Genomic DNA, 13,241 nt, shown 5'->3' with positions numbered 1-13,241 from the left:
CTCTCACTACCCCTGCACTTTCAAGCTGCACGTGGGTAGTTCTGACTCGGGGTGGAGCTGCGCTTAGTGACTGACCGTGATTAGTCACAACGCTGGCCCTCGGTCAGACGATGTCCACACTTGTGGTCCAGGAGCGCCTCAAAACCAGCCCGCTCAGAGTTGTTTCCCCCTAGCAAAAGGAAGGGAAATAACTCTGAGAGAAGCGACCAGAGTATGTGACATTCTGCTCTTCGGGAGTGCGTGTCATCACCACTCCTTCCCCCGGGAGAGGGCCGGGTGGAGAATTTTGTTTCTGTTCCGCCGCTGGTCATCCAGTCAGTGGTACCCAAAGTTTGAGCAGTCCACTTCCTCTAAGTCGCTCACGGGCCCCAGCGCTCAGATGGCAGTGAGGGCTTCGGCCTCGTCACTCTCGTCTCTCGCTGGGTGAGGCGGAAACCAGGACTCGATGCCCCCGGGCCTCGCTCCTCGTTTCCCCTCACGGTCGAGACTGGCAGTAAAATAAGACCAGTCTCCTCCGTCTGAGAGGGTCAGAATGGCAGTGTGCGCCGCCCCCGAGCTGCGCCGCTCTCGTTCCCCTCTCCCCAGCTCTCAGATAGCAGTGGCGCCACCCCGGTCACGTCACTCCTGTCTGCTGCTGGGCGGGAAGGTACGGAGACCAGCAGCCGCCCTTGGGCCTCGCTCCTCGTCTCCTCCCCTTCTCTCGCCAGGCGACAGCCCGCAGCAGAACACTCTAGGGTCTTCTCTGCCGTCTGTCCCCCGGTGGAGGCAGGTAGGTGTTGTCCAAATACACACCCAGACCCCGCTCTCGGCCGCTACAATGCCACCGGAGCCGTGTCCCTGCCTTCCGCCTCGCTGCCCCTCCGCGGGTACGCCGGCGGTGCGGGTGGGCTCGTTGCGGCAGTTTCTCGGAGCCTGGCTAGCGCTCCCGAGGCCGTCGCACTGGCTCATCCACACCTTTCGGCTCGGCTATGCAACTCAGTTTGCACACCGGCCTCCCAAGTTCAAGGGCATCCACTTTACCCATGTGCGTCCAGTGGATGCTCCTATCTTGCGGAAAGAGATCGACGCCCTGCTGGCGAAGGACGCGTTCGAGCCGGTCCCTCCAGCCGATATGAGGTCAGGGTTTTACAGCCCTTACTTCATTGTACCCAAGAAAGGCGGTGGGTTACGGCCAATCCTGGATCTGCGAGTATTGAATCGGGCCCTGCACAAGCTCCCGTTCAAGATGCTCACGCAGAAACGCATTTTCGAATGCATCCGTCCCCGGGATTGGTTTGCAGCGATCGACCTGAAGGACGCGTACTTTCATGTCTCGATTCTTCCTCGACACAGACCATTTCTTTGGTTTGCTTTCGAGGGTCGAGCATATCAGTACAAGGTCCTACCCTTTGGGCTGGCCCTGTCGCCCCGTGTCTTCACGAAAGTCGCGGAGGTGGCCATTGTTCCCATGAGAGAACAAGGCATTCGCATTCTCAACTATCTCGACGACTGGCTCATTCTTGCTCACTCGCGAGATGTGTTGTGCGATCACAGGGACATGGTGCTCCGTCACCTCAGTCAGTTGGGGCTTCAGGTCAACTGGGAGAAGAGCAAACTCTGCCCCGTGCAGAGGATCTCTTATCTCGGTATGGAACTGGACTCGGTCGCTCAGACTGCGCACCTCACAGAGGAGCGCGTCCAGTCAGTGCTCACCTGTCTCAAGTCCTTTCGAGGCAGGACAGCGGTCCCACTGAAACAGTTTCAGAGGCTCCTGGGGCATATGGCAGCCGCAGCCGCAGTAACGCCGCTCGGCTTGTTGCATATGAGACCGCTCTGGCACTGGCTTCACGATCGAGTCCCGAGGTGGGCGTGGCAGAGCGGCACATTCCGGGTCAAAGTCACCCCGCACTGTCGCCAAACCTTCACCCCTTGGTCGGATCCTGGGTTTCTACGGGCCGGAGTGCCCCTAGTCCAGATTTCCAGGCATGCTGTGGTGTTCACAGATGCTTCTGCCAAGGGTTGGGGGGCCACGTACAAAGGGCATGCAGTCTCGGGTCTGTGGACGGGGCCCCAGCTGCATTGGCACATCAACTGCCTAGAGTTGCAAGCAGTACGCTTGGCCTTGTGTCGCCTCAAGGGGTTTCTCAGACACAAGCACGTACTGGTCCGTACGGACAGCACTGCGACCGTTGCGTACATCAACCGACAAGGTGGTCTGCGTTCCCGTCGTATGTCGCGACTCGCCTCCCACCTCCTCCTATGGAGTCAGAAGCATCTGAGGTCGCTTCGTGCCGTACATGTCCCAGGGGAGTTCAATTGTGTGGCCGACGAGCTTTCACGTCAGCCTCCCCTTCCGGGAGAATGGCGACTCCATCCCCAGGTGGTCCAGCTGATTTGGCGAATCTTTGGAGCCGCACAGGTAGACCTGTTTGCCTCTCTGGACACGACCCATTGCCAGTGGTATTACTCCCTGACCGAAGGAACTCTCGGCACGGATGCCCTGGCCCACAGCTGGCCCCGGGACCTACGCAAATATGCGTTTCCCCCAGTGAGCCTTCTTGCACAGACTCTGTGCAAGGTCAGGGAGGACGAGGAGCAGGTCCTTTTGGTGGCCCCGTATTGGCCAACCCGGACTTGGTTCCCAGAACTCATGCTCCTCACAACAGCCCCTCCTTGGCCGATTCCTCTGAGGAAGGACCTTCTTTCTCAGAGACGGGGCACTCTATGGCACCCGCGTCCAGACCTCTGGAAACTCCATGTCTGGTCCCTGGACGGGACGCGGAGGTTCTAGATGGCCTGCCACAGGCAGTGGTAGATACCATCTCTTCAGCTAGAGCCCCCTCTACGAGGCGCCTCTATGCTCTGAAGTGGAACCTGTTTGTCGGCTGGCGTTCTTCCCATGGGAGAACCCACGAACTTGCCCGATCAGAGTCGTGCTCTCCTTCCTACAACAGGGGTTGGAGCGAAGGCTGTCTCCCTCCACCCTTAAAGTGTATGTTGCCGCAATAGCCGCACATCACGATGTAGTTGAAGGTAAGTCCGTGGGGAAGCACGACCTGGTCATCAGATTCCTCAAGGGTGCTAGGAGGCTAAATCCACCTCGCAACTTGCACCCTGTACCCTCTTGGGACTTAACTCTGGTGCTTAAAGCACTTCAAAGTCCTCCTTTTGAGCCTTTGCTGTCAGTCGAGCTTAAAATCCTGTCCATTAAGACAGCGCTCCTGTTAGCATTGGCTTCCTTCAAGAGGGTGGGGGATCTGCAGGCATTTTCGGTCGACGAATCGTGCCTAGAGTTCGGGCCTGGCCTTTCTCAGGTTATATTGAGACCCAGGCTCGGATATGTGCCCAAGGTTCCTACCACTCCCTTCGCGGACCAGGTAGTGAACCTGCAAGCGCTGCCCCAGGAGGAGGCAGACCCAGCCCTAGCTTTTCTCTGTCCCGTCCGGGCCCTCTGGGTTTATATAGACAGAACGCAAAGCTTTAGGACCTCAGATCAGCTCTTTGTTTGTTACGGAGGCCAGCAGAAGGGGAAGGCTGTCTCCAAGCAGAGGTTAGCCCACTGGATAGTGGATGCTATCACCAGGGCTTATGAGTCCCAGGGTGAGCCCTGCCCTCCCAGGTTGCGGGCTCATTCCACTAGGAGTGTTGCCGCTTCTTGGGCTCTGGCACAAGGCGCCTCGCTAACAGACATTTGTAGAGCTGCGGGCTGGGCGACACCGAACACGTTCGCTAGGTTTTATAGCCTACGTGTGGAACCGGTTTCCTCCCGAGTACTCGCTACGGCCAGTAATTAGAGGGAATAGGTGTGTCGGTTTGCGACGCCATTCCGTGAGCGGATACGTGCGTCTTTTTGCTCCGTTGGTTACCCAACAAACGGCTAACCTCGTGAGTTCCTCCATCACCCCTCCGGTGCCAGGCGTTGCGGACCGCCCGGCACCAGGTCTGCTACCTTCAGTAAGGAGTTGCTAGTAGACTGGGTGCTTCCAGTGGTCCCTGCGGTGACCCATGATTGCCACGTGCAGTTCAGCCGTGTCTTCCCCTTGACAGACTTATTCTGTCGTCCCTGTTGAGTACGCTCCACACTCCTCCGGACTGGGACTACCTTCAAGGACTGCCATATGTTTCACTACCCTACGTGGTTAGTACATGTGTGTATTTGAGGGCCTTCCTCTAGGCTGCCTCAGCTTCCGCAGCGTTCCCCCCCATTATTATTTTCCTTGGGGACGGGCACGCTTTCCCAGTGTTATCCAATATCCACTGATTGGGTCTTGTGGAACAGCAGTGTGATTCCCTAGCTAGCTCCCGCAAAATTTCTGGAAACTGCTGCAGGGCTGTAGCTTAGCTGGGCGCTGGAAGGGGCCAGCACCATGGCGTTTTGGTAGGGATCCCAATTCGTCAGGGGAACTCCCCCGACGAGGCGTCGGAGTTCCCTGCTGACGAAAGGGAACGTCTCGGTTACGTATGGTAACCCTCGTTCCCTGAGTCCAGGGAACGGAGACGCCTCGTCCCGTCGCCATGTTGCTGTACCTTCGCGGAGGGCTGGACACTGTTCGGCTCCTCAGCGAAAAGCGATGATGCAATGTTTGCTTCCGGGCTTTATACCCGCGCTGGTAGGCGGGCTGCGGAATGCAAATGTTGCATGCCAATGTTCATTGGCTCGTTTTAATTCACTCGAAGGCAATTGGTCTCCCTAGCGTGATCCCAATTCGTCAGGGGAACTCCCCCGACGAGGCGTCTCCGTTCCCTGGACTCAGGGAACGAGGGTTACCATACGTAACCGAGACGTTTTTTTTCCACTCTGATTGTTGATCATGTTTGTGATTCTGGTCAAACTCTCATGAGTGCTGACAGTGATCAAAGTGTTTATTATGCATTTATTGAGAGAGTTTTGTACTGCAATCTTTTTTCACCATCATTTACCATTGTGAAAATATTGTAAACCTACTGATAAGCTTTAGATGCAATGCATCAGGAATTTCTATCAGCTAAATGGCTGAGAACAGACTCTGAAACATGATATTTTGATGTCCCCTGGCATGTTTGCTCACAACGAAATGGAATATTAAATGGGGGGAAAAGTAAAGATGTCCACGTTAATCCAGAGTCATAAAAAACAAGAGCAGCTGAAAATCTCAAATATAGTTCTCAACTGAGTGTGAGCATCATTACTCCAGTCTTCAGTGTCACATGATCCTTCAGAAATCATTCAGATATGATGATTTGATGCTCTAGAAACATTCATTATTATTATCAATGTTGATTTTTTTTTAACCCAATTCTTTGATGAATATAAAGTTATTCTTCATTTACTTGAAATATAATCTTTTGTAACATTATAAATGTCTTTACTGCAACCTTCGATCAATATATTGCATCCTTACTGATGTATAGGGAAGATGTAATATGTACACTGTTAGACCTTACCGGGGTTTTTTACAGTAAAATACTGGCAACACTGTTGCCAGTAATTTACTGTTAATTGTACAGTATGTTACTGTAAAAATGCACTAAAACTCGAGTTAACTAATTTCACTTGCAGAAACCGACTGTCTTAAATTAACAAACTGTCATTTAAAAGTATTAACTAAAATGTATAATGCATTAATAAAGTGAGCAAAGTATTACTGGGAACTTATTTCATTTGAAACCACAAAAAAATTTAGGTAAATAAAGAGATTTCCACTGAACCAGCAACTACACAGTCACTGCCTTTTAAATAAAGCAACATGCAGCATATCATCAATGTTTGTAGATCTTCTCCTGGACTGAAGCACAGGCTCTACTCTTCAGCACAATGGTGACCCAAAAAACAAGATTTTACAGTAAACTACTGGCAACAGTGTTGCCAGTATAAACCTGTTTTATAACTTACAGGTTATTACTGTTAAAATACATTTTGTCTTTTTGTCTTTTTATCTTACACTGTTAACCCTTTCAACCCCACAGGGAAATCCACACTACAAAGAGTAAAAGTTACTTTGACGCAGTGTTACAGTGAGAGATAATTAAGTGAATATGTAAGTGATTGTTGAGCATTAGTGATGAACACCTGCTGTTAGAACAGAAAATAGAGAAACACAAGAACTACAACTGACTTCCAGACATTACACATCATTACACTTATTATTATGACTTTATTTCTGTCATACATCTACAGAAGTTGTTGTTGAGATGTTTAATTGAAAATGTTTGGTTTGAAGTTACCATATCAGTGCTTGCTTTAGTTGGGATGCTGATGCAAAAACATTAGTGTTTCTTTTGCTGCTTGAGCTGTGTTTATAAGTCACACTTGTGCACACACACAGTTTATGAATGATTGTGGTTATGTTGATTATGGTCATAAAATCATCATATTGCCTGTTCATTCACTAAGGAATTCATTCCTACTCATTCAGAGTTTAATTCTCAATCAAAAGTGTTACATTAGTACCACTGTGAAACCAAAGCAATACATTACATTGCCTAATTTTTTTTAACACATCATGAATAAACCAAAAAAAAAAAAACAGAGCTATGCTGTCTTTTAGAAACACAGAGATATCACAATTTAGCACATGAATCTCAACAATGGTGGCAATATTTCTTTATTATTCATGCAGCAGTGCATGCTGGGAGTTTTATATTATCCTGGAACCCAGCATGCATTGCGACATGAAACTTTTGATTGTCACCATTGCTGAGATTCATATGCTGATTGTTGGTGTCTGTGTGTGTCTGAGGCAAGCAGAAGTTAAACATGTTTTAATGCATTATATGATTACAACATTGTTCAGAAGACATGATTACAGAGATATTGATTTCATGTTGTAGATTCACAGATAAATATGAAATACCCATAAATTTGAAGAATATATACAGGAAAGATCTGAAAATCAGACATGTCCAGGATGAATGTTAAATCATCACAAAAGCCATAAACAACTAATCGTCTTCCTCTTGACTTTTTCTTGCCATAATAAATGTGCTTTATAAACACAGTTACAGCAGTCAGAGAGAGATGAATGGTGAGTCGTCAAGGGACAAGAGCCCAACTAAAGCAAATACTGATCTCCATCATGGTGACAACAAACTTTATTATTAACTCAATCTCTGTTAAATTCTCAACAAGAACTTTTGTACATGTATGAAAGAAATAATCGTAAACTGGTTTGTAAACTGGTTTCATACTCAGTGTGGCTGGAAGTCAGTTGTAGTTTTTGTGTTTCTCTTTTTTCTGTTCTTGATTCTCTGTCGTTCAGTGATTCTGCTTATCAGGTGTTCATCAGTTTCTCAATTCACTCACTTCTTTTCATTCAAGTGGACTATATTAGTGAACTAATGTAGGGAATAGTGAATGAGGGTATAGGGTGTGATTGTGAAAACAGTCTCTGAGTGTCGACTTTGAGCACTGTTGATTCACAGTATATTCCTGTAGGCTAATTTTGTTTTCTACGGTATATTACTGTTTTAATGGAAAATGGTATAATATTGTCAGAATTTGGCCTTTTTTTACAGCAAGGGTTAACAGTGTAGGCTATCTCCCAGCCTTAGGGGGAGCTGTGTTATATGAGTGTTTCATGTGTGAGCCCTTCTTTACATGGGTGGAGCTGTTAGCTTAACTTTGTTTTATTACTTTATTGAACAATATTATCAACTATAATTGGCCTATACAACATATGAAATGTCTTCAGACAAGCACCATAAGATGTGTTATTTAAATTAATTTTAAGATTGCTCTTTATTCTGTATATTGTTGTTTAATGTTATGATGAAGGCTGTATCATCTTTGCAAGTCAGAGGTAAAAAAAAAAAAGGTTTATTAACATTAGTTGCATCTTTCTCAAAGCTCAGTCTGACTTCATTTGACTTCAAGTGTTATTAAATCAAAATAAGTAGAACCTGTGATGCTGAAAACCTTCATATGAGGACGTTCACTTATTCCCATCACTTGGTCTCCTGATTCCTCTGCTTGAGCTGATAGAAGAGCTGTCATGACAAACTGTTTCTGACTTTGGATTTCAGACAAAACAATGTTTGGAAATGTTCTGAAGGAGCAAGAGATCTGGTCAAGTTATGCATTTGAAGTAAGAAATTGGTAAATCTTCGTGCTTAAATAAAACTAAAACAAAGTCTTCATATCCATGCTAAGAATAGTTTGAAAATTACCCAACATGTATTGATTTCACAGTAAATTTCTGACTACAGTAATTTATTGTACAATAATACTCTTTAATTCTGTAAATCCCTGTATAGTGCAGAAGACAAGTTGTGTTGTATTAATACAGTTTATTTGCATGCTGTATTTGGTTTTGAAGTTTAAAACAAATAATATGATGGAATTATTATAATTTCTTTAGATGTGATTTTTTAGAATGGGAAACAAGCAGCAAAAAATAAAACAATAATAACTGATGAGCTGCTGAGAGATTTAACTTATGAAGCATTAGAAATATGAGGAAATATAAAGAAATAAAAAACAAACAATGAAAGCTGCATCTGTGTGAATGCCTGACTGTCATTCAGCAGAAACGACACACTCCACTGCAACTCAATGCGGTTTCTTTTCAGAGACAACATTCATGTTGCAGATGGAAGAGCTTAAACTGTAAAGAATTATTGTGTCATTAAAATTCAACAATCCATTTTATATTTAGGGAGACACACCCCGACTCACTTTCATTTCTTGATCTGTCAATAGTGCATTTTCAGATTACACCCATTGCAGATGCTCTTCATGTTTTCATAGTGATGTTTTTCCATTTAATCAGAACTGGTTTATCTGGATTAGATAAAGTTACACAGAACTCCAAGTTAAAGAAAATAAAACAGGTTTAAACAGATTGTCTTCATGAACCAGATCACTACAGATCTTCACTTTGACGATCCAGAAAGATGATCATAATTTCAGCTGAACATAAATCTGCTTATCTTTATTCTTGTGGTTGATGTTCCAGTTATATCTGACCGCATATGTTTTTCTCTCTTTGAGTTGATTCTGAAAACGAGGCACGTAATTAATTGTCCTAAAACTGCTATGGTGTAAATATGAGTCTCGTCCACATGTTAATACTAAAACTGAAGCAGTGTAGATCTACTCTTATAGTGTTGACTGTTGTTATCTTGGGTTTCGTTTTTTGTACCTCACTTACATCTGAGATGATTTGACAGATGCCAGATCTGCTGATCGTGATAAATGATCTCAAGCTGATTTGATTAATTTAAAGAAAATATCTGGATTAAGTTTTCTGACATTACTGTGTTATTGTGTTCATTGGAAAGGGCAGAAATATCGATATTTGAAACCCTGATCAGCATTGCAGTGATTGATAATCATGGTTGCAAGCGTGTTGAAACTTTGCATGCATGTTCATAACCCTAAATGAGAAAAAGACACATAAAGTCAAGAAGGAAAAATATATACAGGTTAACCGGCATTTCAGTCAACTCAAACATCGAAATGAGTCAAACTGACCCACAACATAACATGTTTCAATTCATGATTTAATTCATAATTTTCTCTCTGTCATCACATCTGCTGCATTAAAAGTTTTGTTTTCTATCTTTATAATCTAGTGGCACATTAATTAAGAAAAAATACACAATTCAGTTATTAAACCACAAAATTAATATGTTCGTTAGACAGAGTGTTTCCTCAATGTAAATTAAATTATTTATTTAAAAAACTTGACAAAATGAGGAAAGACAGGGACCAGATTAAAGATCACAACCAAACAGATATAGATAGGTTTATTCTCACAATTTACTTTACAGTTTATTATTATTTTCATTGTATCTTACCTATTCCACTTTTGCCTTTTAAAAGAATATTGTATTAAGTGTTTCATAATGGTTTTACTGTTTACATGTTCAAAAAGCCTATAATAGGTTGTTTAATGCCATATTCCCACTTTGACAACCTACCCCATTTAAACTTAAACCAGATAACAACAGACTTCAAGCTTGCTAAAGCTTCAGGAAGGTGTTTTTTTGGGGCAAGTCTGAGCTGAACTCAGTTGGACATTGGCCCTCCAGGAGCAGGTTTAGACACAACAAACTCTTGTTCATTTCTTGATCTGGTAAAAGTGTGCAGTTTCTGATCACACCCATTGCAGATGCTCTTCATTTTATCATAGTGATGTTTTTCCATTTAATCAGAACTGGTTTATCTGGATTATGTGCTGTTCAACTGAAGTCTTTCTCAGTCTTTAACTCTGATGGTCCAGAGAGATGATCATAATTTCAACTGATCATGGATCTGCTTATGTTCATATTTGTGGCTGCAGTTGCAGTTATATCTGACGGTATGTACATTGTTTTTTCTCTCTTTAAGCTGATTCTGAAGACAAAGCACATCATTAATGTCCCATCTAAATCTATGCACACTTACACTGTCAGAGGTTTGGCACATCTGGCTGAACTCCTGTTGCTCATCATGATCTTAAAGACCTTTAGTTCTAAAGGCTTCTGCTTCAATTCTAGAAGTTTTTACCTGTATGCATTTCTTCACAAAGCTTAATTAATTTTACTTTATATTTTAAATGTATGATTTGAAGCAGAAAGTGAGGGGAAGTGTCAAGTTCTATCCACAGCTGTTTTTATAATGTATTTAACTTTTTCTGATGCTTAGTTTTCTCTTTCCTGCATTTCTCACACTTCGATTAGTGTTATAGTGTTTGTTGTCATAATGTAGGTCTCAGCAAACATGACCAGCTAACTGGGATCTCTTGTGACTCAAAACCTCTTCAAGTCCTTTATGACAGTTTTAGCTTTTGTTCGTATTGATAGTCATTCTCTAAAACAGCACATATGTTGTGGCTTCACTAAAAACAATCTGACCTTTTCGTTTGGTCTTTCGACATCTTCCACTTTAATCTGTTTCAGATTTCACTGTTTGTTGTGGTCAAGTAAAGTCAATTTTAGTTGTATAGCGCTTTTGAAAATGCACATTGTTTCACAGCAGCTTTACAGAAATTCCTGATATTAATGTTTATGAAATCTTAAAGCCTAATTGTCCACATTTAGCAGTTTAGAGCTGGGCAATAGTTTCTGGCAACAATATAAACAATCGAGCAGTTGAGATTTGCTAAACATGAATATGAATAGCTGTGGTGTTTTTTGTTTTTCTCAGGTTACATTTCCTGGTGACCTGATTTGACCAGCCATACAACTTGTTTTCTTAAACAGAGAAAGTGAAAGCGCCTTGTTTGACATGAACACAGTTTGTTTGTCCGATGCATTTTAATTTTCAACAGGAATAATTTGGACAGGGACTTTTGAAGATGAACTGACAGAAATGCTTGTTTATGTCAGTGAAGATGATGATGATGATGATGATGATGATGATGATCTCTGTTGTTATGTATTGATTTATACAACAAGAAACTTCTAGGTTGCTATACTGTATTCCCTGATTGAGGGAATGGAGATGTTGTGTTGAAAAACCTTCACTAGGGGTCGCTCTTGAGAGTCTCAATCACCTCTGACATATTCAGAAAAGGCCAATGGAAATGGTGAGGGGAAATGAGGATATAAAAGAGGGCCAACATGCTTTACTTGTTCAGGTTTGTGTTGAGGAGCTGAGACAACGTCTCGACTAAGTCAGCAACAGTTCAGGAGGGACACAACGTCTCCATCAGGCAACGAGGGTTTCAATATAATACAATAAACATTCCTATGAAGGTAATCAACTGAACGCCTGTGACATTTAAATGTGTAGTTGTAGAGAATAGCCACACATGTGTATCAGTAAATTTGAAGTCACAGAGAGAAATGTTTTCAGAGTTGCAAACTTGTAGAATTTTTTTCTCTTCCACAAACACAACACAACAGTTACACCTTCTCAAATTCTTCATTACAGTTGAACAAATCCTATTCTACAAATCACAAATTAAGAAACTCGTATGCTCACATTTTTACTACATTTTTGCTGTAGCCTACTTTATAAAGGCCTACACAAAGTGAATGCTAGCAATCATTTAGTCATTAACGAATGCACAAAATGTGCAAACAAATAAAAACATTATGAACTTTATGAAATGATACACAATTGTATTTTAAGTTCACGCTGACATTATGTTGACCTTTTTTGAAATAACCCATTAAACCTGCTTAGAAACGAGGAGCGTGAACTAAAATGAGCAGTTCCACGCGTGTGCCCGGGAAACTCATGAATATTCATGTAGGCCCCGCCCACTGTCTGCAGATGCACAACTCACTTTTGCTCCACATTTCACATAGATCAATGGTGCAAAAGAGAGAGCGCACGAAACTTGTCACTTGAAAGCGTAAAACGGTGTTTGAGATTAGTTGCGGCAGATTCAAGCAGTTGTAGTTATGTACTTGTGTTTGTGTTAGAAAAATATAAGACATTTGTGAGAAAATATTCTACAAGTGTGCAATTCTCATTGGATGAATTCACATACTTGGATTTGCGGATGAGCAAAATTTCACTGTGACTTCACATTTTTTGATGCAGGTGTGTAAATGTGCACCATATTCACTGCAGCAACTGTAGCAAAAATGTTCAACTGTAATGAAGAATTTAAGAAGGTGTAACTGTTGTGTTGTGTTTGTGGAAGAGAAAAAAAAAGTCTACAAGTTTGCAACTCATAAAACATTTCTCTTTGTGACTTTATTTATTTATTGATACACATGTGTGACTATTCTCTACAACTACAAATTTCAATGTCACAGGCGTTCAGTTGATTTGGACCATACCTTCATATTGAATGAGTGAAGCATGCTTGGGGAGTGGCCAGACATGCAAGCTGAATATGTCAGAGGTGTTTGGGGCTCAAGAGCGACTCCTTGTGTTGGTAATCCGTCACAACGTCAAAGTGACATATACAGAAGGGGAACTACAAAGCAAGCTTTATTTAATTTCTCTCTGTTTGTTTCAGGGTTCACTGTGCACGGTCCCTCTGATCCTCTGGTTGCTCCTCTGGGATCTTCAGTGGTTTTGCCCTGTTATGTTGATGAACCTTTACCAGTGAAGGATCTGGAGGTGGAATGGAGAAGAACAGACTCAGAGGCTCTGGTTCATTTGTATCAAGATGGTGAGAGTCGAGCAGAGGTCCAGCAGGAGGATTATCAGGATAGAGCTAATTTCTTTACTGATCAGATTCAACATGGAAACTTCTCCCTCCGTCTGGACAATCTGAGAGCTGAAGATGAGGGAGAATACACATGTAAAGTTTACAGTCAGCAGGATTCTGGAGAGACTGTGGTTCAAATAAAAGTTGATAATGTTGGTGAGTGTGGATCACATTAGTGCCTTACTTTTA

The 13,241-nt window shown here is 43.2% G+C and overlaps 2 protein-coding genes across 2 annotated transcripts in view; both read left to right on the top strand.

The window, feature by feature from the left end:
* The window catches only part of LOC307157850 (histone acetyltransferase p300-like), a 63,880-nt gene that overhangs the window by 35,696 nt on the left and 14,943 nt on the right, over positions 1-13,241 (top strand). The window lies entirely within an intron of this gene.
* The window catches only part of LOC307171406 (uncharacterized protein), a gene marked incomplete at its 3' end in the record, with an annotated part of 94,032 nt that continues 90,973 nt past the window's right edge, over positions 10,183-13,241 (top strand). The window contains exons 1-2 of the mRNA XM_079893013.1: positions 10,183-10,259; positions 12,858-13,208. Coding sequence (XP_079749139.1) covers positions 10,208-10,259; positions 12,858-13,208 — 403 coding nt within the window. The 5' untranslated portion in view covers positions 10,183-10,207. The remainder of the gene's footprint in view (positions 10,260-12,857; positions 13,209-13,241) is intronic.

Source organism: Squalius cephalus (genome assembly GCF_949319135.1).
Source record: "Squalius cephalus genome assembly, chromosome: 1".
NCBI classification, from domain to species: Eukaryota; Metazoa; Chordata; class Actinopteri; order Cypriniformes; family Leuciscidae; genus Squalius; species Squalius cephalus.
Note: the sequence above shows the minus strand (reverse complement) of the source record. Positions and strands in the feature narration are given on the sequence as shown.